Source organism: Oncorhynchus nerka, linkage group LG23, assembly GCF_034236695.1.
Source record: "Oncorhynchus nerka isolate Pitt River linkage group LG23, Oner_Uvic_2.0, whole genome shotgun sequence".
Lineage (NCBI taxonomy): Eukaryota > Metazoa > Chordata > Actinopteri > Salmoniformes > Salmonidae > Oncorhynchus > Oncorhynchus nerka.
In genome coordinates this window covers 19189875-19213319 of record NC_088418.1, presented here as the reverse complement: position 1 = coordinate 19213319, position 23445 = coordinate 19189875, and the positions used below count along the sequence as shown (strand labels likewise).

The following is a 23445-nucleotide window of genomic DNA, read 5'->3' as shown; positions in this document are numbered from 1 at the left end:
AACGCCCAACAGAGACGGAAACTCCCCGTAACAACAAGTAAACCTCAGTTTTCATTTGCGTCATAGGTTTGTGTGTGCGTTCCTTTGGGGGCCAACTGGCCTCATACAGATAACGGATAACACACTATAGATGTATTTTAAAGAGGATAAACTGAGAAAAACGTTTGTCTTCTAGTTCATGATGTGAGGATGTGCGTCATTGCTCTTTTTTGTTAAGCATAACGTTTTTTTTAATATATGCTTAAAAACTCAAATGTAAACCATATGATATCTTCAGGTTAAGATTAAGGTAGTATTTGACATATCAGTAGGCATAGTGATTTACGATAATGTCATGTTAAGTTTACCATTTAAAATTCGATTTATAACAATTGAATAATCTATCTTTTGTGAAGGGGAGAGAGGTTGGATCAGACGAATAGTTAAGATGACCCTCTTATTTGGGCCAACCTGCAATTTGTAGGTCAAATGATTCATTGTTTGTCTGAGGGGGTGCTACTTCCGTATTTAAATCCGCTATATGAATTCGTAGACCTTTAAATTGTCCATTCGACCATCACCCTCAGGACAGGGGCGCTTGCTCCTACCAAAGGCGGTGATAGCCGAATCACTGACCCATAACCAGTCGGGCTCATTAGGCTATCGCTAGCATGATATTACAGGGTCTACTCGTCTGGCTAGTCCTCACATTAACGCTAAGAACCGTGTCCATGTTCACTATCTCTTATGACGAAGAATCCAATGAAACCGTTTGGATAGAGAACCGTTTGGATATAACAAAGTCGGCTAAGAAGATGGACGAATTGTTCAATCCGAAGGATTTGCCTGAGAGCTCTTCAGTGCCTCATAGAAAGGCACCTCAATTTATGCTGGACTTGTTCAACTCAGTGGCGGACTCCAATGGATACCCCAGGAACTCGGAGAAACTAGAGGGCAACGTGGTGCGGAGCTTCGAGGACAGAGGTGGGTTATCTCCAAGCGCATAATACGCACAAACTTTTGTGACCAAGCATGTTTGAAGATAATGTACAACATATTTATATTATCTTAATGGGAAAACTTTCCGACTTTTTATTTGAACAGAATTCTTGATATATTTATGCAGGACATGCCGGTGGAAGGTTTCATTTCTTCCATTTGTCCTCATTTGCCAGAGATGAGAGAATGATCAAAGCAGAATTTCGCTGGTTCAGGCAAAAACAACGACTTTTCCTTGGGCAGGCATATGGACCCCATTTCTACAAGGTTAGTTGGAAATAAATACTTTTAAGTGTGTTGAGATAACTCGATATAATTATTGTACTGTTTAGCCTAACGCATGCTTTGCGCGCGCAGGTGGACCTATATGAGGTGTTGGACAACAGAGTAAAACCTTGGAGAGGGAATCTAATCACGTCAAGACTGTTGCCTTTATACACTCAGGGATGGGAAGTCTTCAACGTCACACAAACAGTACGATCTGTTCACGTTTTATCACTGCACACCATATTTCAACATCACCCTTTCTATATTTTCATCGCATAATCTGTTTTCCCAAATGAAAGGTGTCCAACTGGATTCGCAACAGTGAGGAGAATAATGGTATTCTGGTGGTTACTACTCTGCCATCGGGGAAATTGATTAAGTCAGTCCTGCAGTCTTCAGAGAGACAGGGAGAATCACCTGCGGAGAATGCTTTCCTGGTTATATTCTCAGACGACGGAAGAGGCTCGACCACTAATCAGTCACTAAATCAAGGTAAACTAGCAGGGTCAGAATTTCAGTTTTTTAAATATTCAGACAGAATAACAGTAGAATCGTGTACAAGGCACGCAGACCTCCAAACTCATAGTTGTCAAAAAATACATCGAGAGAACTCTTTTCAACGTTTTATTTTTCTACTTTTCATGTAAAAAAAAACAGACAAAAATATGGATAACAAGTTGATGAATATAGTTTCTGTTCCTTCGGATGAATAGTTATCATTCTCTCGTCCTAAGACATCGGCTCCTCGGTAGAGTTTGCTCGGTGTAGTTCCTCCAGCTGTATGCCTGGCAGTACGTCTGAGGCGCACCAGTTGTACATTGGGGTGCGACATGAATAACAGCCTTGATAAAGATGAGCAAAAATGCCTGTATAAAATAAATAACTGCCTGTATAAAATTTTAAAAAAGGTATTCAAAATTCAAAAGGCACTCGCACATCTGAGCTATCTTTTTTTGCAGGTGCATGGTAACAGTTGAATAAAATGAGAAAAAGCTCTGACGAAGGCCGTGAGGCCGATACGTGAAGCTTATTAAAAGAGCAGTGCTACTGTCAAGAGCAGTGTGCGAGTTCCTTATTTTTTCTCATTTAAAAAAGGGGACATTATATTATTTTATACTAACACACTATATTTTGTTTAACAAGTAGGCCTGATGGGCGGGATGTTTAAAGCGAACAATGGGCCAACAGTATGACTACTTGCAGGACTGAAAGATACAAACGGGGAGAATTAAAACGTTGAAAATAAACGTGTATCTGATTGTAGGCCATGAATTGGACTTTGTTCATCATAGAACATGTAGTACGAACATTTCTACAAGCATATTGCTGGGCTGTCAATGATCAAATTATATTATGTGAATGGTGGAGGTTTGCAGTTGTATGCCTAACTGTCGATAATGATTGAAATACTGATATATTCATTTCTCATGTACATTTTTGTAGGACATGTCAGCCACGCCACCGCACATGACAGTCCTGCGAAGGTATTGCGTCAAGACAGTGGGAGCAGAAGGAGGCGCGCAGCCCCAAGTTATCCCCGCAGCCGCCCCATGTCCTGCCAGCGTATCCCTCTCTTTGTGGACTTCGAGGAGATCGGCTGGGCAGGCTGGATCATCTCTCCACGGGGGTACAACGCTTACCACTGCAAGGGCTCCTGCCCGTTCCCACTCGGAGAGAGTCTCCGCGCCACGAATCATGCCACTGTGCAGTCCATCATGCATGCACTAAAGCTCTCCAACGACGTGAATACACCATGCTGCGTGCCTGACAAACTCCAGTCCATCAGCCTTCTCTATTTTGACGACGAGGAAAACGTAGTTCTTAAACAGTATGACGATATGGTGGCAGTCAGCTGTGGCTGTCATTGACTACAGTGCGATTGCCAGCTGCACTCCGGGAACATTTTCCACGAGTTTCAGAAATGTTGACTGAATTACAGTATGTCCAGTGATTCATGCATAAATGGACGTTATTTTTGAGAAATAAAATTCGGTCGTTGCAATTTTACATGTTTATATTGATATTTGATTACGCTTTGAGGCCGGGCACAAGGAGTAATGGAAGTCCCTGTGGCGCTGACCAAGGTGCTGAAATGAAGCGTCCGTGTGGTGCAATTGCCGTGAAAGAAAACCCTTTATTGAATAAAAAGTATTGCTATTGTCAGAAATGCTGGCAATACTAACAAAGCGCATGAATGATCAAACTATTTTAGTGTCATGGTTGTCAACAAGATGAGGTTGTTATTGGTAAACTACACGTTTTCAAGTTTCAAATGTTATTGTCACGTGCACACTTACAGTGAAAGGCCTTTCATGCTAGCTTTTTCCCAACAATGCAGTAATCGATATCAGTAGTAAAAAATATGATCGTATAAAATGTAATAAAGTAGAACAAAAACCAAATGAAAATAGAAATAAGAAAAAATAAAAAAGTGATGAATCAGGCTCCACCATCTGGCAATCCGACTGATGAATCTGGGTTTGGTGGATGCCAGGAGAATGCTACCTGCCCAAATGTATATTGACCACTATAATTTTGGTGGAGGAGGAATAATGTTCTGGAGCTGTTTTTCATGGTTCGGGCTAGGCCCCTTAGTTCCAGTAAAGGGAAATCTTAACGCGACAGCATACAATGACATTCTATACGATGCTGTGCTTCCAACTTGGTCGCAAGTTGGAAGCACCAATCCCAAAGTACTTAAAGTAGTCAACACACACGAACACAGTTGTGAAGAAGGCGCGACAATGCCTTTTCCCCCTCAGGAGACTGAAAAGATTTGGCATGGGTCCCCAGACACTTAAAAGTTCTACAGCTGCACCATCGAGAGCATCCTGACCGATTGCATCACCGCCTGGTATGGCAACTGCTTGGCATCTGTAAGGTGCTACAGAGCGTAGTGCGTAGAGCCCAGTACATCACTCGGGCCAAGCTTCCTGCCATCCAAGACCTATATACTAGGAGGTGTCAGAGGATGGCCCACATTTCTTTCAAAGATTCCAGTCACACAAGTCATAGACTGTTCTCTCTGCTACCGCACAGCAAGCGGTAGAAGGCTCAATAACTGCTAAAAAATTAATCAAATGGCCACGCGGACTATTTGCATTGATCCCCCGCTTTGTTTTTACACTGCTGCTACTCATTGTTTATTGTCTATACATAGTCACTTTACCCCTACCTACATGTACAAATAACCTGGACTAACCTGTACCCCCGCACATTGACTCGGTACCAGTACCCCTGTATATAGCCTCATTATTGTTATTTTGTTGTCACTTTTTTTATTTATATATTTTTTAAAATACTTTAGTTTATTCTGTGAATATATTCTTAACGATATTTTCTTAAAACTGTGTTGTTGGTTAAGGGCTTGTAAGTAAGCATTTCACAGTACGGTCTTCACCAGTGACAAATACAATTTGATTTGATTTGATTTGCTTTTAAAACTCACCTTACTGTGAATGATCAATTTGAAGAAAGCAGTTCAACAATAGGTTGAAGCTGAGTGGAAAACATGGTCAATGTGGATGCTGTTTCAAAGCCTAACAATCAAATGGAGATGCTTTCTAAGGTGATGATTCATTCAAATGCTTACGCATAAGCATAGGTCTATACATGAGCCCAAGCCTGAAAAAACCCGCTGAATTAAAATAATGATTGTGCTGTTAAACAATACATGGTACATAATTGGTTTAGCCTAAATTAAACAAATTCAGATCTAGCATTCCATTTTTGTGAATTTGTTTTTGAATAGCCTAGTAATAGGGCTTTATATATATATACAGTTGAAGTTGGAAGTTTACCTTACACTTAGATTAGAGTCATTAACACTCGTTTTTCAAACACTCCACAAATGTAATGTTAATTAACAAACTATAGTTTTGGCAAGTCGTTTAGGACATCTACTTTGTGCATGACACAAGTCATTTTTCCAACAATTGTTTACAGACAGATTATTTCACTTATAATTCACTGTATCACAATTCCAGTTGGTCAGAAGTTGACATACACTAAGTTGACTGTGCCTTTAATAAACAGCTTGGAAAAGTCCAGAAAATGATGTCATGGCTTTAGAAGCATATGATAGGCTAATTGACATCATCTGAGTCAATTGGAGGTGTACTTGTGGATGTATTTCAAGTCCTACCTTCAAACCCACTGCCTCTTTGCTTGACATTATGGGAAGATCAAAAGAAATCAACCAAGACCTCAGAAAAAAAATTGTAGATCTCCACAAGTCTGGTTCATCCTTGGGAGCAATTTCCAAACGCCTGAAGGTACCACGTTCATCTGTACAAACAATAGTACGCAAGTATAATCACCATGGGACCACGCAGCCGTCATACCGCTCAGGAAGGAGACGCCTTCTGTCTCCAAGAGATGAACATACTTTGGTGCGAAAAGTGCAAATCAATTCCAGAACAAGAGCAAAGGACTTTGTGAAGATGCTGGAGGAAACAGGTACAAAAGTATCTATCTCCACAGTAAAACAAGTCCTATATCGACATAACCTGAAAGGCCGCCTAGCAAGGAAGAAGCCGCTGGTCCAAAACCACCATAAAAAAGCCAGACTATGGTTTGCAACTGCACATGGGGACAAAGATTGTACTTTTTGGAGAAATGTCCTCTGGTCTGATGAAATAAAAATATAACTATTTGGCCATAATGATCTTCGTTATGTTTAGAGGAAAAAGGGGGACGCTTGCAAGCCGAAGAACACCATCCCCACCGTGAAGCACGATGGTGGCAGCATCATGTTGTGGGGGTGCTTTGCTGCAGGAGGGACTGGGGCACTTCACAAAATAGATGGCATCATGAGGTCGGACAATTATGTGGATACATTGAAGCAACATCTCAAGACATCAGTCAGGAAGTTAAAGCTTGGTCGCAAATGGGTCTTCCAAATGGACAATGACACCAAGCATACTTCCAAAGTTGTGGCAAAATGGCTAAAGGACAACAAAGTCAAGGTATTGGAGTGGCCATAACAAAGCCCTGACCTCAGTCCTAAAGAACATTTGTGGGCAGAACTGAAAAAGTGTGTGCGAGCAAGGAGGCCTACAATCCTGACTCAGTTACACCAGCTCTGTCAGGAGGAATGGGCCAAAATTCACCCAACTTATTGTGGGAAGCTTGTGGAAGGCTACCCGAAACGTTTGACCCAAGTTAAACAATTTAAAGGCAGTGCCAATCAAATACTAATTGAGTGTATGTCAACTTCTGACCCACTGGGAATGTGATGAAAGAAATAAAAGCTCTCTACTATTATTCTGACATTTCACATACTTCAAATAAAGTGGTGATCCTAACTGACCTAAGACAGGGGTTTTTACTAGGATTACATGTCAGGAATTGTGAAGAACTGAGTTTAAATGTATTTGCCTAAGGTGTATGTAAACTTCCAACTGTATTTCTGATATCCCAATTAACTAAATCGTGTAAGCCTATGAATAATTTGTGTTTTTATCTTTGTTTTTTGTTTGTCTGTTTGCAATATCATACACTAAATCATACACTACAGTTTTATTTCCCTCTTCAGTGTAACAAAGAATACACACTAGATGATGCCAGAGGGCTGAGATTCACATTTAAAAAAGTCAATCTCCTGCATGGTATAAGACAGCGTTTCCCAAACTACGGGTCGCGTGATTTGAAAAGGGGGGTTGTAAGTGAAACTGTGGTTGTAATAAACGCAAGGGTTTGTTTTCTTCCTACAAACTTTTGAACGGTTTAAGCTTGAAAATATTGTGACCGAATCATTGAAAGATAAGACTCTTCTACAATGCCCCCAAGTCTCATCAGAACATTTGAACAAGACCAGGTGCTAAATCAGACTGGGGGTGGGGATAAAATAATCAATGATGATGTTGTTTTCTACACAGAAAATCATACAACATCATTCATTGCCTGATGATCTTCTGAACTTCCCAATACCTTTCTGATGCATTTCAGTCCCTTCAAACCATATTTCTTTCAGATGAAAATAGTGTCAGAAGTACCATCAGACTGATTTGTAATAGACTGGCATAGTCCCAATTAAAAAAGATGAACTTTGGCCGTTGATTACATCACTTTTTTTACATGGTGGGGTCGCGATTTAAAAAAAGTTTGGAACCACTTGTCTCACCACGAATTGGAATGAAAAAATAAGAAGAAGAAAAAGCATTACAATATGGTGTATAAATGCAGTTTAGGCCTAATCATCATGTGTTGGTAGGCCTTCCTATGAAAAGGTAGGCCTTTTTATAAATGGATAAAAATCACTTCATATTTTAACAAGCTCAAGATTATGAAACAACAGCAAAGGATAACTCTAGTTCTTCAGATCTTTTTTTTATTGGAATGATTTACAAAAACAAAATGTAGACCTGCTTTTTCTAGCCATTCGATGCAAAATACTGCCAAACATATTTCCAAGTATCTCCAATTATTTTACAAAGCATAAATCATTGCCAAGTACATTAATGGTATTTCAAGCATTTAGATATTAGTATGAAACGTAATGTGCGACTTTCAATATTCAGTTGCATGTTGACTGATATTGACTACTGAAACGTAGATTAAAACACAATGTATCTTTATGTTTAAATAAATCAATAAAAATCTGACTAAATTGTGTTTATGTGAGGGCAAACTGCTTGTGGAAAAAGTCACAAAAAAAAGCAGAACTTTACATATCAATAAAATAACAAAACAATACATAAAAATGCATAACCAAACTTCATGTCTACGTGTGAAAATACATATTAACATGGAACACCCATGTCCTTTCTCTTTAAGCTGTCATTTTCCATCAATAACATTACAAATCACATATTTATCGTACATGAATCCCTGAAGTCAGACACTCCCAAATGCCAATTTTATATTATGTCTAAAGTAGCTCATATAAACCACAAATTCAAAAATGCAAATGAACACTCCACTTCAACTCTGTTAAAACGTTTCTCACAAAGTTGATAAAAGCCCTATCAGCTCATACAGTCATAAGGATCCTCAGTGCCTAAGAACTCCCCTAGCATGTGCTCTTGGGAGCCGTTCACTGGCTCTAGGTAGCGATGACCATCGTTTGTGTGTTTATACCTCTGCCTTTCCAGCCTTTGTTCAAAGTCTTCCTGGTCCAACTGTGAGGCGGGGACAATGGATTTCTGCGATGGGATGGATGAGACAGGCACTGGGACAAAGGAACCGTGGTAGAGTACCATTGGTGCGGTTATCACCTCCATGGTGGAAGCCTGAGACACAGGGCCCTCGGGAGGCTGAACAGGTAACTGCACGTAATTTCCAGTTTTGGGATCAAAGAAGGTCTTCGTTTGGACCTGGACGGACATGTCAACTACGAAGTACTGCCCCGAGTCTGGATCCTGCAGCAACTTCCGTTGGGTCATTGGGTAGGAGGCGTAACCGGGCTCGATGCTGGACTGACGAGAGAACTGGCTAGTGTAACTGGACTGGCGGGATAGATTAGGGTGAGGTGATGTCAAGTCTATAACGTCACTGGCATAGGAATCAACACTATGGTTCCAATTCTCTGGTTTCTCTCTGTTGGATCTCTCTTGGGCTCGTCCCCTCTGAGACAGCTCCTCCCTAATGGACTTCTCAATACGCTGACTCCTCGGTACTGGTCTGTCCCTAGGAGATGTCTCACTACTACGAATTCTCTGTTCCACTTTATCACCGATGTGTCCATCCATGCTCTGAGCTCTAAGACGCGGGGTTCTCTCACTTGTGGATCTCTCACTGTTTTGCCTTTTATTCTCACTGACAGCTCTGTCGCTGCTGCGGAATCTCTTTTCTTGCATCCCTCGGCCGTGTTTCTCACTACTACGGCCCTCACGCTTGGAATCACCAGGACTTTGCTTGTCACTCTTACGGCCTTGATGCTCTGATTCACCATGCCTCTGTTCGTCAATGCTGCATCCTTGCCTGTGTTTCTCACTACTATGACTGCTGTGCTCTTTTTTTTCTGTCAGGGGCTTCTCATTAGCATGGCTCTGATGTTCAGGTACACCATTGTGGTGCTTCTCACTCTTATAGGCTTGACGCTCTGATTCATCCTGCCTGGGCTTTTCACTACTACGGCCTTGATGCTCCGATTCACCACGGCTGTGCTTCTCACTGCTGTGGCTGATGTGTTCGGTCCTTTCCTGAAGTTGCTTCTTACTACTACAATGCTTGTCAATACTATCACTGCTACTATTTTTATGCTCCGATGATTTATCAATCTTGTTTTTATCACTTCTACTGCTGCGGCTCTTGTGTGGTTGACTTCCCTTCTCCTCCTTTCGGATCCTTCTGGTGGTCAGCTTCATGGCTTTGAGGAGGGCCTTCTCTGACTTAGGAGGGACCACGGGGGGTCTGCCGGGGCCTTGGGTGTCATTCCCGCTGCCGGCTGACCCAGACTGCACCTTGGAGTCCTCTGGGTTGTTATCAGCTGTTTCCACTGTGCTTGTCCCCCCTTCTGATGATGGACTCACCCCCGAATGTATGTAATCTTCCTGATGGACAGTGAGGAAAGCCCCATATTGTTGGCCTTTTGGGGTGTTTTCGGGGGTCAGTTTTGTGGGAGACAGTGGGGAGTGTGTAGCGTGGTGAGATTGAACCTCTTTGGGTTTGAGGTGTTTGTCTGGTGTGGTGGCAGCAGCATGGGGTTCAGGGATATCAAGGTGATCTTTCTCGCCCCTCTCAGAGCCACTCAAGCACTCCCTGGGTGACCATGGCGCACGTTTGCCTTTTTGACTGTGTTCGGGGGTTAGTTTTGAGGGAGACAGCGGTGACTGTGGAGAGTGGGGAGATGCCGTCTCTTTGGGTTTGAAGTGTTTGTCTGGTGTGGTGGCGACATTATAGGGTGACGGTATTTCAAAAGACTCTTTAAGATGATTGAAAGGATCTTCCTCGCTCCTCTCAGAGCCACTCAAGCTTTCCCTAGGTGACCACGGTGCACGTTCCGCCTGGTCATGGTTTGTCTTGTGCAGAACCTGTTTCACTGTCTTGGTTACAGGTGAGACATGATGCTTGAATGTGTTGTCTTTCACTTTGAACAGAGCCGGTTTCCCCAGAACTGGTGAAGAGGCGTTGGACTGAGATGTTGGCGTTTGATTGTTTGTGTTGTCCATGGGGCTCTGGAGCCATCCAATTTTCTCCATCTCTCTGGCTCTTGACTCGTTGTCCTCCTTCCGGGATGTTTCCCTATCTCGCCTGGAAGGGATTCCTGGCTTGTCTCCAACTTCCTCATTTTCATGATCACTTACCGAGTAATACTCCACTTCTATCTTTGTCTCCGAATCCCATCTCACACGTTCTGCCACATCCTCTACTCCTTCCTCAACCTCCTCTAATTCAGCAATCAAATTCTCCAAAGAGTGATAGATGTTTGAGTCAGTTTCGTTGTTTCTTTGCAATGAACTCGCGACAGAGAAATAAGATGACTTCGAGGACATACTGGTTTGATCCTGTTGACTTTGATTTATACTACTGCTATTTGACAACGGAGACACTAATTCTCTAATATCTTCATCAACATTTGCAATATCTTCACTAATCTTAACTGATTTGTACGACTCTTCAGTTGCCTGGCTCTTTTTCATGTTCTCTTTTTCCATTATTGATTCATCCTCAGTAGTGATGCTTACTTGTTTTGAAGGTTTTGAATGATCTTTGCCTGGTTTTAAAGGGGCCTTCCTTCTTACACAGGGTTGTTCTTGTTGTTCCATACTGTTTGGTGTTTGTTCTGCTTTGGGCTCCCTTACAGGAAGTTTATTAGTTTGGCTTTCATTTAATAAAGCCTTCCTTTCCTTTTCCTTCTCTTCACGGAGTGAAAAAGAGGCATTTCTTTCATGGGGATGCTTTGAATGTTTAGAATAGTATTCTAGAATAGTCTTCTTCTGGGGATTATTTTGTTTAATTGGCGTATCTTGCTCAGTCGTCGTCTCTGTTTCAAGTGCATCTGTTTGTCTTTCTGCTTTTATCTTTGCATCAAGGGCCTCCCTGTTTGAGACCTTGCCTCTTGCCCGCGTGTTCCTTTGTTGTTGAATTGTGTCATTAGTACTATCCCTTCTTGAAAGTTCTCTATTCTTTATGTCCTCCTCAATTATATTCACAACATTCCCACATTCTTTCTCCTCCTCTGTGCTGTCCTCTTTTTCAGTGTTCCCTTTCTTGTTCCTCGGTGGTACCTCTGGTTTGAGAACGGGTGCGTCTGGTTGACTCTCCTCTCTGACGACCTCATCATTTGTAGAGGTGTCATCGCTTGTTTCAATAGATAACTGTCTTGCAACAGTTCTATCACTCTCCTCTGCTGAGTATTTGCTGGATCTAATATTGTATTTTTGTTTGTCACTGACATTATTGATGATGTTTTTAGTCTCTTGATCCTCCCTGATAGGTCTTGTTGAAAGTTTATTTTCTTCAGCATAGATTGTGGCACCTAACCTGTGATTTCCACCAAGTTTTGTCTCAGTCTTGGTAATGATTTCTTGTGTTTGATGATGATGATCCCTCAGATCTCCTAGCCTCTCTCTCGCCTTCTTTTGTTCCTCCTCTGCTGCTGTCCTGATAGAATCCTGTCTTGCTTGTCTACGCTCTTGGATTCCAACATTACAACTATCATCAGTGTTCTCACCTGGGACTGTATTGACATCCTCTTCTTTATTCTTTAAGACTTTCTTTTTACGTTTCTCTTCTCTATCTGATATGATTTCCTCGAGTGCCATTTTAGCCTTGTCATAATTGTCGTTGATCAATGACTTGTTTACAACAACGTTGTTGTCTATCTTTGAAGATACATGATGCATAGTTTGCTCCTTCTCTTTGTTCACAAATGCCTCTTTTTTCGCGAATGTGTTTCCTCGCATAGAAAGCATGCCCCTTTTGATGTTCCTAAGCTCCCTGGAAATTAAATTGTTTTTTGCCTTTGTCTCCCGATCTCTCCCTGGTTCGAGGTTCAAATTCTCACTGTCCTTGATAAGGTGTTCACCCAATCTAGCCTTTTCCAGCTCTTTCAGTGCATGTAAGTCACTTACTTTCTTTTCGCTATCGTTAATTTCTTTGTGCACCATCTTCTCTGTATAATGTCCTTCTTCATCCACATCTTTCTTATTATTTACCTCCATTTTAGGTTCAAAATCCTCCTCATCCTCCACTTTCTCGCCACTCTCCTTCATTGCATATCTTTGGCTTTTAATATAGTTGTTTTGTCTTGCTGAAAAGGCGTGTTTAAACCTGCCTTGCTTTTTAACCGGCTCCTTCTCCTTTTCTGACAAAATCATTTCTTTCTCTTTTTCCGCACATTCTATAAATCCGTTGGTGAGTGTGTTGTCAGTTGGATGTGTCTCACCTGTTGTCTTTCGCTCTATCCGTCTGTGGCTTGGCACTGAAAGGGAATGAAGTGAATGTTTATCCTCGACTACAATTGCATTGTCACCTTTCTCTTGGGACGCCTCTGTTTTGACGATGTTGTTCTTGTTCATGGTCAATTCCTCTACAGCTTCTGTTCTATTGGGAGATAATATTTTGGTTTGAGCGATGGATATTGCTTCCAAACCGGCTTTCGTAACCTCTTCAACTGCATATTTGACATTTAACTCGCTCATGTCCTTTGTTGACCTTTTGGTATGGTCTTTTCTTTTCGAGAACAGCACTTTATTTTGGGCTGTAGTTAATGTCTCCCTAATAGCTGTGATGGCTTCTCTTGTATTTACAGTCTGTTCACCGATGTGTTCTTCCTTCAATTCCACAGTGTCTTTTGTTGGTTGTTTAGCGTTGTCTGTTAAATTTGGCGACGACACTTTGTTTTGCGCTGCGGGTAAATTGGGAGATGCCACTTTGTTCTGTGCTGTATTCGTTATTGTATGTACAGGCTGGTCACTGATGTCTTTCTCCTTTCGCTGCAACATCTCTTTTGCCGGCTTTTCTGGTATATTCAGAGAAATCCCTTTCTTTTGTGCACTAGGATGGTACTTTGTCTTGTCTGAAATATTCAGAGAAAGTCCTTTGTTGGGCGTGGCAATGGACAAAGTATCCTTACTCAATGACGGTGAGAAGTGTTTCATCTCTGGCCCCGCAGGACTCTTGTACAAGTTCAGAGTTGGGTATGTTTGTTTCGTAGTCAGGGAGCGCTTGTTCACCTTTGAGTGTGTGAAGGGCGACCCAGGGCTCCTGCTACCCGCAGCCTCTCTTTTGGTTTGCAATAAGTTGGATATCAAGTAATCGTCTGATATTTCCGAATCCATATATTTCCTAAGACCAGCATTGCTAGATTCTGAAACAGCTGGGCTACATACAGGCAGTCCATCTAATAGAATGGGAGGTGTGCTTAAACCGGAGGCTATAATGGCAGGTGTACTGAAGCCAGAGGCTGTAACGTCAGAAGGAGCTTGTGCATATTTGAGTAGTCTCTGTTCCAGCAGCTTTGGAGACAGAGTACGCCGATCCGCCTGTTCGGTTTTGAACTTTGGCGGGCTGTACCTGCTCTTGACCCTCTTCCTGTTATCCTTGAGGTTGAACAACAAACTGGACGCAATAGATTTGTAGCTGTCTCGTTTGACGACCTCGGAGGTCGACCTTGATATGACTGGCGACACATGCTCTATGTCTAGGAGGGGGAGATCGAGGAGAGAGGGAGAGAGCACTGCTGACAGGATCTCTGAGGTGTCTGTAGCCTGTCTGAACAGTATTACGGGTGTCATCAGCTGAGAAATGCTGAATGGAGTATTGGTCAAAGAGCACGACTTCTCCACTTCTTTCACCTTTGCCGACTTGATTTCCTTTTTATACAGCAAAGGAATCTCCTCCATCAGTTTTGGGGTTTCAGTGGGAGGGCAAAGTACTCCCGGTTGGTTGACAGGTACAGCACTCTTGGCTCTCGCTCTGTTTCTCCTCCAGGGGGCGCTGGTTTCACCCTTAGAAGAGGTGTCCGACGCAGACCTCTTCTCGGGGGCAGAGGGTTTTGGCAGAACCTTGGGTGGAGGATGAGGAGGAGGAGGGGGTTTGACTGGTTTCTGGCACTGCTGCTCTGTCTCCTCCGCAAGCAGTGTTTCTATTCGATGCGCCTCAGTCAGTTGTTTGTATAGCGGGGAGTCATACCATTTAGGGAGGTTGTCCACCACCGGGAGAATGGAGGTGATGCCATCTTGACCTAACGGAAAGCGATTAAAATCCCTCCACGATTGGAACGGGCTGAACTCGCTGTGGAGAAAAAAGTTTTTGATATTCAGCTTCCGCAGCTTGAAAATAGATTGGCCATTTTTTGTCTTAGAGGACTTTGCATTTTTGTCTGATTTCTTGGCTGTGAGGTTCTTGTAATCGGAGGAGAATTCTGATAGTTCCCTTTCGATGCTGAAGAGGGCCGACTTATCCCACGAGTCCCCGTTGGGGTCCTTGAAATCACTATTTTTAATCCACACGTTGGACATGCTTTCCTTCTGCCTCCAGGGTTGAGTGTCTTTGGCACCATTGAGTTGGTGCTTTGTACCAGCATCTTTAGTCTTTTCCAGGGGCTTCTCCACTAGGGGCTTGTGACAGCTGAAAGGGTATCCATATGAAAACTCATCGTTGTACACGGCCTCGTCTCCGATGCACAGGCTCCGGAAGGCTCGGTCAGTGAGCGTGCTGACCTCTCGGTCCGTCTCGTCCAGGAAGATCTCAGTGAAGCCGTTGGGGAAGCGGTGGTGGAGCATGGTGTTCCGGTGGCTCACGTGTTGGCGCTTCTCCACACAGGTCATGGTGATGGCTGATGGTCGACAATGGGTTTTAGATGGTTGGGTCTATAGCGTCCCTAGTTGGGTCAGCTTACCATCTTCCTGGGAAAGAAGGAAATACGTACAGTGTCACAATCAGGAAACAGCAGCACTTAATTGCTTTATTCAGATTGTATAGTGACTGACTTTGAAGAATCTACAGTATCTGCTCAATGAAAGTTCCAGGCTTTTGTCGATGCATTTCTGAGATGCAAGCTTTTTGTCATCAGCCTAATAATTTTTACAAATTACAAGCTAGATGTAGTTTTTAAAAATGTGATTCCTCCTAACACTACAGAAAGGGCTGTGTCCATTTTGATAGCACAATAAATTGTTTGGTAGACCATGTACTGTATCTCACTCTGTCCTTTGTGTCCATGATATGTGTGAACTGAATTATCTCGTTGCTATGTACACCACAGACAAACACATACCATACCGCAGGCTATTTCAAGGGAAGGAGGATGCTTCTACACTGTCTCCTAAAACCTCAAGGATGACCATGGATATGAGCAGCATGACAATAAAGAACTTTTGACCTCGTGTCTCATAAATACTGAGATTTTATAGGAGCTGGTGTCCTTGATGCCCTGTACCACAGTGTATTTGTTGTACTGCCTACAGATGTAGGATCTTAATTTCAGCCAGTTTGCTACAGCAGGAAAATAGTCCTGCAGCAACAGAAGATGTGGACTAATTAATGGACATTTTTGTAGGAGTTGATACATTTTCTGTAAGTGAATTTTGTTTTGTTAGGGCAAATCAATTCTGAAATTTCAAAGTGGAAATTAAAAACTTTAGAAGCCTTTTTAAACCTCAAATACACCACAAGTGTGATATTTCTTACATTGGAAAAAAGTTATCCTGCAACTGTGTGATCCAATTAAGATCCTACACCTGTATGACTATGTTAGTCTATAGGCATTATTATCTGACTATATCAGGGCTCTCCAACCCTGTTCCTGGAGAGCTACTGTCCTGTAGGTTTTTGCTCCAACCCTAATCGAGCACACAAAATTCTAATAATTAGCCAGTTGATACGCTGAATCAGGTTAGATACAACTGGGGTTGGAGTAAACATGTACAGGGGGGTAGCTCTCCTGGAACAGGGTTGGAGAACCCTGGTATAGTCTGATAATAATGGCTTTAGACAAGTCGCTCTGGATAAGAGCGTCTGCTAAATGACTTAAATGTAAATGTCTTCTTCTTCTTGGGCCTCTATAACTATATCTATTGTTTTTATTTTTTTTTTGTTGTTGTGTGATTTGGACTAATCCCCTCTACAACACGGAACTCCACTAATCTATTGACGGAACGCAAGAGGTGGCTAACAACAGACCTCCATCCTATGCTAGCTTGCTACCGATGTCCTGGCTAGCTGTCTAAATCGCCGTGACCCCCAAACCAACCTCTCCACTCCCTGGACCCTTTTGATCACTCGACTAAGGATGCCTCTCCTTAATGTCAATATGTCTTGTCCATTGCTGTTCTGGTTAGTGTTTATTGGCTTATTTCACTGCAGAGCCTCTAGTCCTGCTCACTATACCTTATCCAACTTATTATTTCCACCACCCACACATGCAATGACATCTCCTGGTTTCAATGTTTCTAGAGACAATATCTCTCTCTTCATCACTCAATACCTAGGTTTACCTCCACTGTACTCACATCCTACCATACCTTTGTCTGTACATTATACCTTGATGCTATTTTATCGCCCCCAGAAACCTCCTTTTACTCTCTGTTCCAGACGTTCTAGACGACCAATTCTTATTGCTTTTAGCCGTACCCTTATTCTTCTCCTCCTATGTTCCTCTGGCGATGTAGAGGTGAATCCAGGCCCTGCAGTGCCTAGCTCCACTCCTATTCCCCAGGCGCTCTCTTTTGATGACTTCTGTAACCGTAATAGCCTTGGTTTCATGCATGTTAACATTAGAAGCCTCCTCCCTAAGTTTGTTCTTTTCACTGCTTTAGCACACTCTGCCAACCCGGATGTTCTAGCTGTGTCTGAATCCTGGCTTAGGAAGACCACCAAAAATTCAGAAATTTTAATTCCAAACTACAACATTTTCAGACAAGATAGAACTGCTAAAGGGGGCGGTGTTGCAATCTACTGCAAAGATAGCCTGCAGAGTTCTGTCCTACTATCCAGGTCTGTACCCAAACAATTTGAACTTCTACTTTTAAAAATCCACCTCTCTAAAAACAAGTCTCTCACCGTTGCCGCCTGCTATAGACCACCCTCTGCTCCCAGCTGTGCTCTGGACACCATATGTGAACTGATTGCCCCCATCTATCTTCAGAGCTCGTGCTGCTAGGCGACCTAAACTGGAACATGCTTAACACCCCAGCCATCCTACAATCTAAACTTGATGCCCTCAATCTCACACAAATTATCAATGAACCTACCAGGTACCCCCAAAGCCTTAAACACGGGCACCCTCATAGATATCATCCTAACCAACTTCCCCTCTAAATACACCTCTGCTGTCTTCAACCAAGATCTCAGCGATCACTGCCTCATTGCCTGCATCCGTAATGGGTCAGCGGTCAAACGACCTCCACTCATCACTGTAAAACGCTCCCTGAAACACTTCAGCGAGCAGGCCTTTCTAATCGACCTGGCCGGGGTGTCCTGGAAGGATATTGATCTCATCCCGTCAGTAGAGGATGCCTGGATATTTTTAAAAATGCCTTCCTAACAATCTTAAATAAACATGCCCCATTCAAGAAAATTAGAACCAGGAACAGATATAGCCCTTGGTTCTCCCCAGACCTGACTGCCCTTAACCAACACAAAAACATCCTATGGCGTTCTGCATTAGCATCGAACAGCCCCGTGATATGCAGCTGTTCAGGGAAGCTAGAAACCGTTATACACAGGCAGTTAGAAAAGCCAAGGCTAGCTTTTTCAAGCAGAAATTTGCTTCCTGCAACACTAACTCTAAAAGTTCTGGGACACTGTAAAGTCCATGGAGAATAAGAACACCTCCTCCCAGCTGCCCACTGCACTGAAGATAGGAAACACTGTCACCACTGATAAATCCACCATAATTGAGAATTTCAATAAGCATTTTTCTACGGCTGGCCATGCTTTCCACCTGGCAACTCCTACCCCGGTCAACAGCACTGCACCCCAACAGCAACTCGCCCAAGCCTTCCCCATTTCTCCTTCTCCCAAATCCATTCAGCTGAAGTTCTGAAAGAGCTGAAAAATCTGGACCCCTACAAATCAGCCGGGCTAGACAATCTGGACCCTTTCTTTCTAAAATTATCTGCCGAAATTGTTGCCACCCCTATTACTAGCCTGTTCAACCTCTCTTTCTTGTCATCTGAGATTCCCAAAGATTGGAAAGCAGCTGCGGTCATCCCCCTCTTCAAAGGGGGACACTCTTGACCCAAACTGCTACAGACCTATATCTATCCTACCATGCCTTTCTAAGGTCTTCGAAAGCCAAGTCAACAAACAGATTACCGACCATTTCGAATCTCACCATACCTTCTCTGCTATGCAATCTGGTTTCAGAGCTGGTCATGGGTGCACCTCAGCCACGCTCAAGGTCCTAAACGATATCTTAACCGCCATCGATAAGAAACATTACTGTGCAGCCGTATTCATTGATCTGGCCAAGGCTTTCGACTCTGTCAACCACCACATCCTTATCGGCAGACTCGACAGCCTTGGTTTCTCAAATGATTGCCTCGCCTGGTTCACCAACTACTTCTCTGATAGAGTTCAGTGTGTCAAATCGGAGGGTCTGCTGTCCGGACCTCTGGCAGTCTCTATGGGGGTGCCACAGGGTTCAATTCTTGGACCGACTCTCTTCTCTGTATACATCAATGATGTTGCTCTTGCTGCTGGTGAGTCTCTGATCCACCTCTACGCAGACGACACCATCCTGTATACTTCCGGCCCTTCTTTGGACACTGTGTTAACAACCCTCCAGGCAAGCTTCAATGCCATACAACTCTCCTTCCGTGGCCTCCAATTGCTCTTAAATACAAGTAAAACTAAATGCATGCTCTTCAACCGATCGCTACCTGCACCTACCCGCCTGTCCAACATCACTACTCTGGACGGCTCTGACTTAGAATACGTGGACAACTACAAATACTTAGGTGTCTGGTTAGACTGTAAACTCTCCTTCCAGACCCATATCAAACATCTCCAATCCAAAGTTAAATCTAGAATTGGCTTCCTATTTCGCAACAAAGCATCCTTCACTCATGCTGCCAAACATACCCTTGTAAAATTGACCATCCTACCAATCCTCGACTTTGGCGATGTCATTTACAAAATAGCCTCCAATACCCTACTCAACAAATTGGATGCAGTCTATCACAGTGCTATCCGTTTTGTCACCAAAGCCCCATATACTACCCACCATTGCGACCTGTACGCTCTCGTTGGCTGGCCCTCGCTTCATACTCGTCGCCAAACCCACTGGCTCCATGTCATCTACAAGACCCTGCTAGGTAAAGTCCCCCTTATCTCAGCTCGCTGGTCACCATAGCATCTCCCACCTGTAGCACACGCTCCAGCAGGTATATCTCTCTAGTCACCCCCAAAACCAATTCTTTCTTTGGCCGCCTCTCCTTCCAGTTCTCTGCTGCCAATGACTGGAACGAACTACAAAAATCTCTTAAATTGGAAACACTTATCTCCCTCACTAGCTTTAAACACCAACTGTCAGAGCATCTTACAGATTACTGCACCTGTACATAGCCCACCTATAATTTAGCCCAAACAACTACCTCTTTCCTAACTGTATTTAATTTATTTATTTATTTTGCTCCTTTGCACCCCATTATTTTTATTTCTACTTTGCACATTCTTCCATTGCAATACTACCATTCCAGTGTTTTACTTGCTATATTGTATTTACTTTGCCACCATGGCCTTTTTTGCCTTTACCTCCCTTCTCACCTAATTTGCTCACATTGTATATAGACTTGTTTTTTTTTTTTTACTGTATTATTGACTGTATGTTTGTTTTACTCCATGTGTAACTCTGTGTCGTTGTATGTGTCGAACTGCTTTGCTTTATCTTGGCCAGGTCGCAATTGTAAATGAGAACTTGTTCTCAACTTGCTTACCTGGTTAAATAAAGGTGAAATAAATAAAAATAAATAAAAATGTAACAGGCTATGGACGAACAGACTAATAGACTAATATAGGCTTTATCATCAGAAAAGCCCATCACATTGTAATCACTGTTATTGTTTGCAACATTCCTATAAATCAGCGTAGGTTTGTGTACAACCATGTGGGTAGCATGTTAACAGCATGTTAGAACATGCTACAGGTGCAGGATCTTCATTTCATCACCCTGTCATTGCAGGAGATGCAAACTTGTGGTGTATTTGAGGTTTAAAAATGCTTAAAATGTTAGTCATTTCCACTCTACAAAAATGTCCATTATTATAATCCACACAATAATTCACTTTTCCTGTTGCTGCAGGATTATTTTCCTCCTGTGGTCACCTTCACAATGGATATACAGTACTTATTATATTCCCCGAGTGGACAAAACATTAGGAACAATAGGAACTCTTTCCATGACAGACTGACCAGGTGAATCCAGGTGAAAGCTATGATCCCTTATTGATGTCACCTGTTCAATCCACTTCAATTAGTGTAGATGAAAGGGAGGAGACAGGTTAAAGAAGGATTTTTTTTTAGTCTTGAGACAATTGAGACATGGATTGTGTATGTGTGCCATTCAGGGTGAATGGGCAATACAAAATATGTATGTGACTTAGAACAGGGTATGGTAGTAGGTACAAGGCACACTGGTTTGTGTCAAGAACTGCAACGCTGCTGGATTTTTCACGCTCAACAGTTTCCTGTGTGTATCAAGAATGGTCCATCACCCAAAGGACATCCAGCCACTCGACACAACTGTGGGAAGCATTGGAGTCAACATGGGCCAGCATCCCTGTGGAACACTTTCAATACCTTGTAGAGTCGATGCCCTGACAAATTAAGGCTGTTCTGAGTGCAAAAGGAGGTGCAACTCAACATTAGTAAATGTGTTCCTAATGTTTTGTACACGCAGTGTATATTTTCATAATATGATTGATGGTCAAGCTTATATAAGCAAGTCACACACCATGATGCTCTTTAAACATTTTATGTGCAGAATAAGTTTACATGGGGCGCTGAGAATGCATTTAAATCACGGCGTTGTTCACAGTGCACTTTGCAGCAGCTGCTTAGCTCAGTTTAGCTATCTGGGTGAGGGTCTAGAATAGCTCATTAACCCATTTCAATATTCTGACCTGGGAGCTTAACCGTTGGCATATTGGTCAATGTTATTGTTCCTACAAAACTCCTTAAAAGAAGCTGCAGCTGATCAAGATAAATAGACACACAAACACAGTGAGAGTACCGAATGTATAGAATATACCCTCTGAGTAAAACGCGATTCAAAAGCAGAGAAGAAGAAACATGATTCCGATTCATGATCATGTCAAGATCGACAACAGTTACCCAGACGTGTGTAGGCCGAACTCTGCGTACAGTCGTCCTGACTTTGCCAGTCACACACATGCATTTTCAATCTTTTGCCCTCAATATTTAACAACACACTTTATTATGTAACTGGAACTGAGATGAAAGAATCCATTCACTTTCCAGGAGAATTTGGCCAGCACTAAGCTATTTTCCAGTGCTTATAATGTGATGCCAGCTACAGAGGCAGGGTGATTTCCCAGCCTCTAGTTGGTGTATTAATACCAGAGGAGAAACAAGAGTAGAGAGGCTATCTATCCCACCTATCAAACCCCAAGGTAACTGTTCAGTATTATACTGTTAAGGTACAGTAATATACAGTACATTTAGTTAGCGTCAGCAACATAACAAACACCGTCTTCAAAGTTACGCCTCATAACTCATGGACTTAAAAATGTTTGGACTTAAATTGTTTGGACATAAAAGTGCACAATTTGGACAAAAGCTTCAGTTGGTATATATATTTATATATATATTTGCATATGGCTATCATAAAAATTAAAAGTAAATATTGACATGTTTGTCGTGTACATGTGCCATATGTTTGTTTGGGTATTAGGGTAGAAGGGTCAGATTGTGAGCCCTTCACCCCACACACAAAGAAACGATCCAGACTGTGTGATCCAATCATCCCCTTACATTTCCACGCTTTGGACAGTTATTACCATTGATGAAGATACAATTCGGCTTTACCTTTTGATCGTGTATTCCATGTTTGGTTGGGGGTAAAGGTCAAATCAAGACGGGGGGGGGTCATGAGGAAAAAATCCTTAAGTCCTGATGAATCGACGGCACCTGCAAAAAAAAATCGTAGGAGTGAGTAACAAGTTTACAAGCAGGCAAAAAGTTGACTTTGAATAAATAAATAACCAAAGATAAATCCTTGAACCTACTCAAGCTCTGAGTTCCATGCGGTAAATGCAGCAGGGTAAAGGACCCTAAAAGCTAAGCATGGAAGAGTGGCTACCGAAATAGACACAGAAGACGGTGTGGCCAAACTGAGCAGTAACACTAATTTTAGTATCTAAGAGCATGTGTCCATAGCAGCACGCTAGCCTTATCTTTAAGCGCCTTCAAAGACTACAGTGGCTATTCACGTGAGGGGTTGAGTGGAGTAGTCTCTAGCTCCTGTTGGACTCATGGGGTGATGGTTTTAAGTCTGTGACTCACTTGTCTTTCCCATGGTCTCGCCATACAAACAAGGTATCAAACATAGCTCATTGCGTCATCCACACAAGTGTCACACTCCTTAAAGCGGAGAATGAGGGACAAATGGCATCTGATTACCATGACGGGTTTGTTTTTCCCCACACACACACACACACACACACACACACACACACATCGTCCATGCTTTGTTTACTGGGATAAGCTGTGTGGTCTGTGTGTTTGAAGCTTCTGTTGTTTCAGTGAGATTGAAGTGAGAGGCGTCTAGTTTCTGGTAACTTTTACTCAATTTAGTCAATCATTGTTCAACCACATTGGTGGAACTTTCATAATTACTTTGGTAAGGAAAATAAGGACTTGATTAGTACACACATAAAATAGCTCTTGTAATCCTGCAGACAAATTAAGATTTGAATCGTTCCTACAATTAATACATTTCCCCCTTTTATTGTCAATACCACACTTTCATTCAGGGTTGAGCAGTAGCTGATTGCATGTAATCAATTCCATGTAATCTGATTACATTTTTTTTTAAACTGTAATAATTGACGTTAGCAGCACAAATATTATAATCAGATTACAGATACTTTTGTAAAACTAGATTACTTATTGGATTACTTTTACATTTAGAAACATGTTTGCGAGAAGAAAAAAAAACATTGACACATTTCTGTTTTCTCAATGACATTCAAAGTCAGCATTGAAAAAATGACTCATCAATCAGGCAAAAGCACAAAATAGGAATAAGGAGGAATCACATCTACGAACATAGACAAGGCTCTAACT

The 23445-nt window shown here is 42.4% G+C and overlaps 2 protein-coding genes across 2 annotated transcripts; one reads left to right on the top strand and one right to left on the bottom strand.

The window, feature by feature from the left end:
* Positions 1 to 556: 556 nt before the first annotated feature.
* Positions 557 to 3252, top strand: LOC115106162 (bone morphogenetic protein 2-like). Its single transcript, XM_029628720.2, has 5 exons — positions 557 to 963; positions 1106 to 1245; positions 1336 to 1452; positions 1545 to 1737; positions 2689 to 3252. The coding sequence occupies exons 1-5, from the start codon at positions 651 to 653 to the stop codon at positions 3111 to 3113; spliced, it is 1188 nt and encodes a 395-aa protein (XP_029484580.2). The 5' UTR covers positions 557 to 650; the 3' UTR covers positions 3114 to 3252.
* A 4313-nt stretch (positions 3253 to 7565) lies between these two features.
* LOC115106412 (uncharacterized) lies at positions 7566 to 22245 on the bottom strand. The gene is made up of 2 exons (XM_029629124.2): positions 22186 to 22245; positions 7566 to 15041 (listed from the first exon to the last, which is right to left on the bottom strand). Exon 2 carries the CDS (start codon positions 14961 to 14963, stop codon positions 8214 to 8216), a length of 6750 nt encoding a protein of 2249 aa, XP_029484984.1. The 5' UTR covers positions 14964 to 15041; positions 22186 to 22245; the 3' UTR covers positions 7566 to 8213.
* Positions 22246 to 23445: the final 1200 nt, after the last annotated feature.

Excerpts from the sequence above, each read along its gene's own strand:
- LOC115106162 (XM_029628720.2), top strand. The coding sequence starts at position 651 with ATGATATTACAGGGTCTACTCGTCTGGCTAGTCCTCACATTAACGCTA. Across the intron at positions 964-1,105 it reads GCGGAGCTTCGAGGACAGAG|GACATGCCGGTGGAAGGTTT; the intron begins GTGGGTTATCTC and ends ATATTTATGCAG. Across the intron at positions 1,453-1,544 it reads TCTTCAACGTCACACAAACA|GTGTCCAACTGGATTCGCAA; the intron begins GTACGATCTGTT and ends CCCAAATGAAAG.
- LOC115106412 (XM_029629124.2), bottom strand. The coding sequence starts at position 14,963 with ATGACCTGTGTGGAGAAGCGCCAACACGTGAGCCACCGGAACACCATG.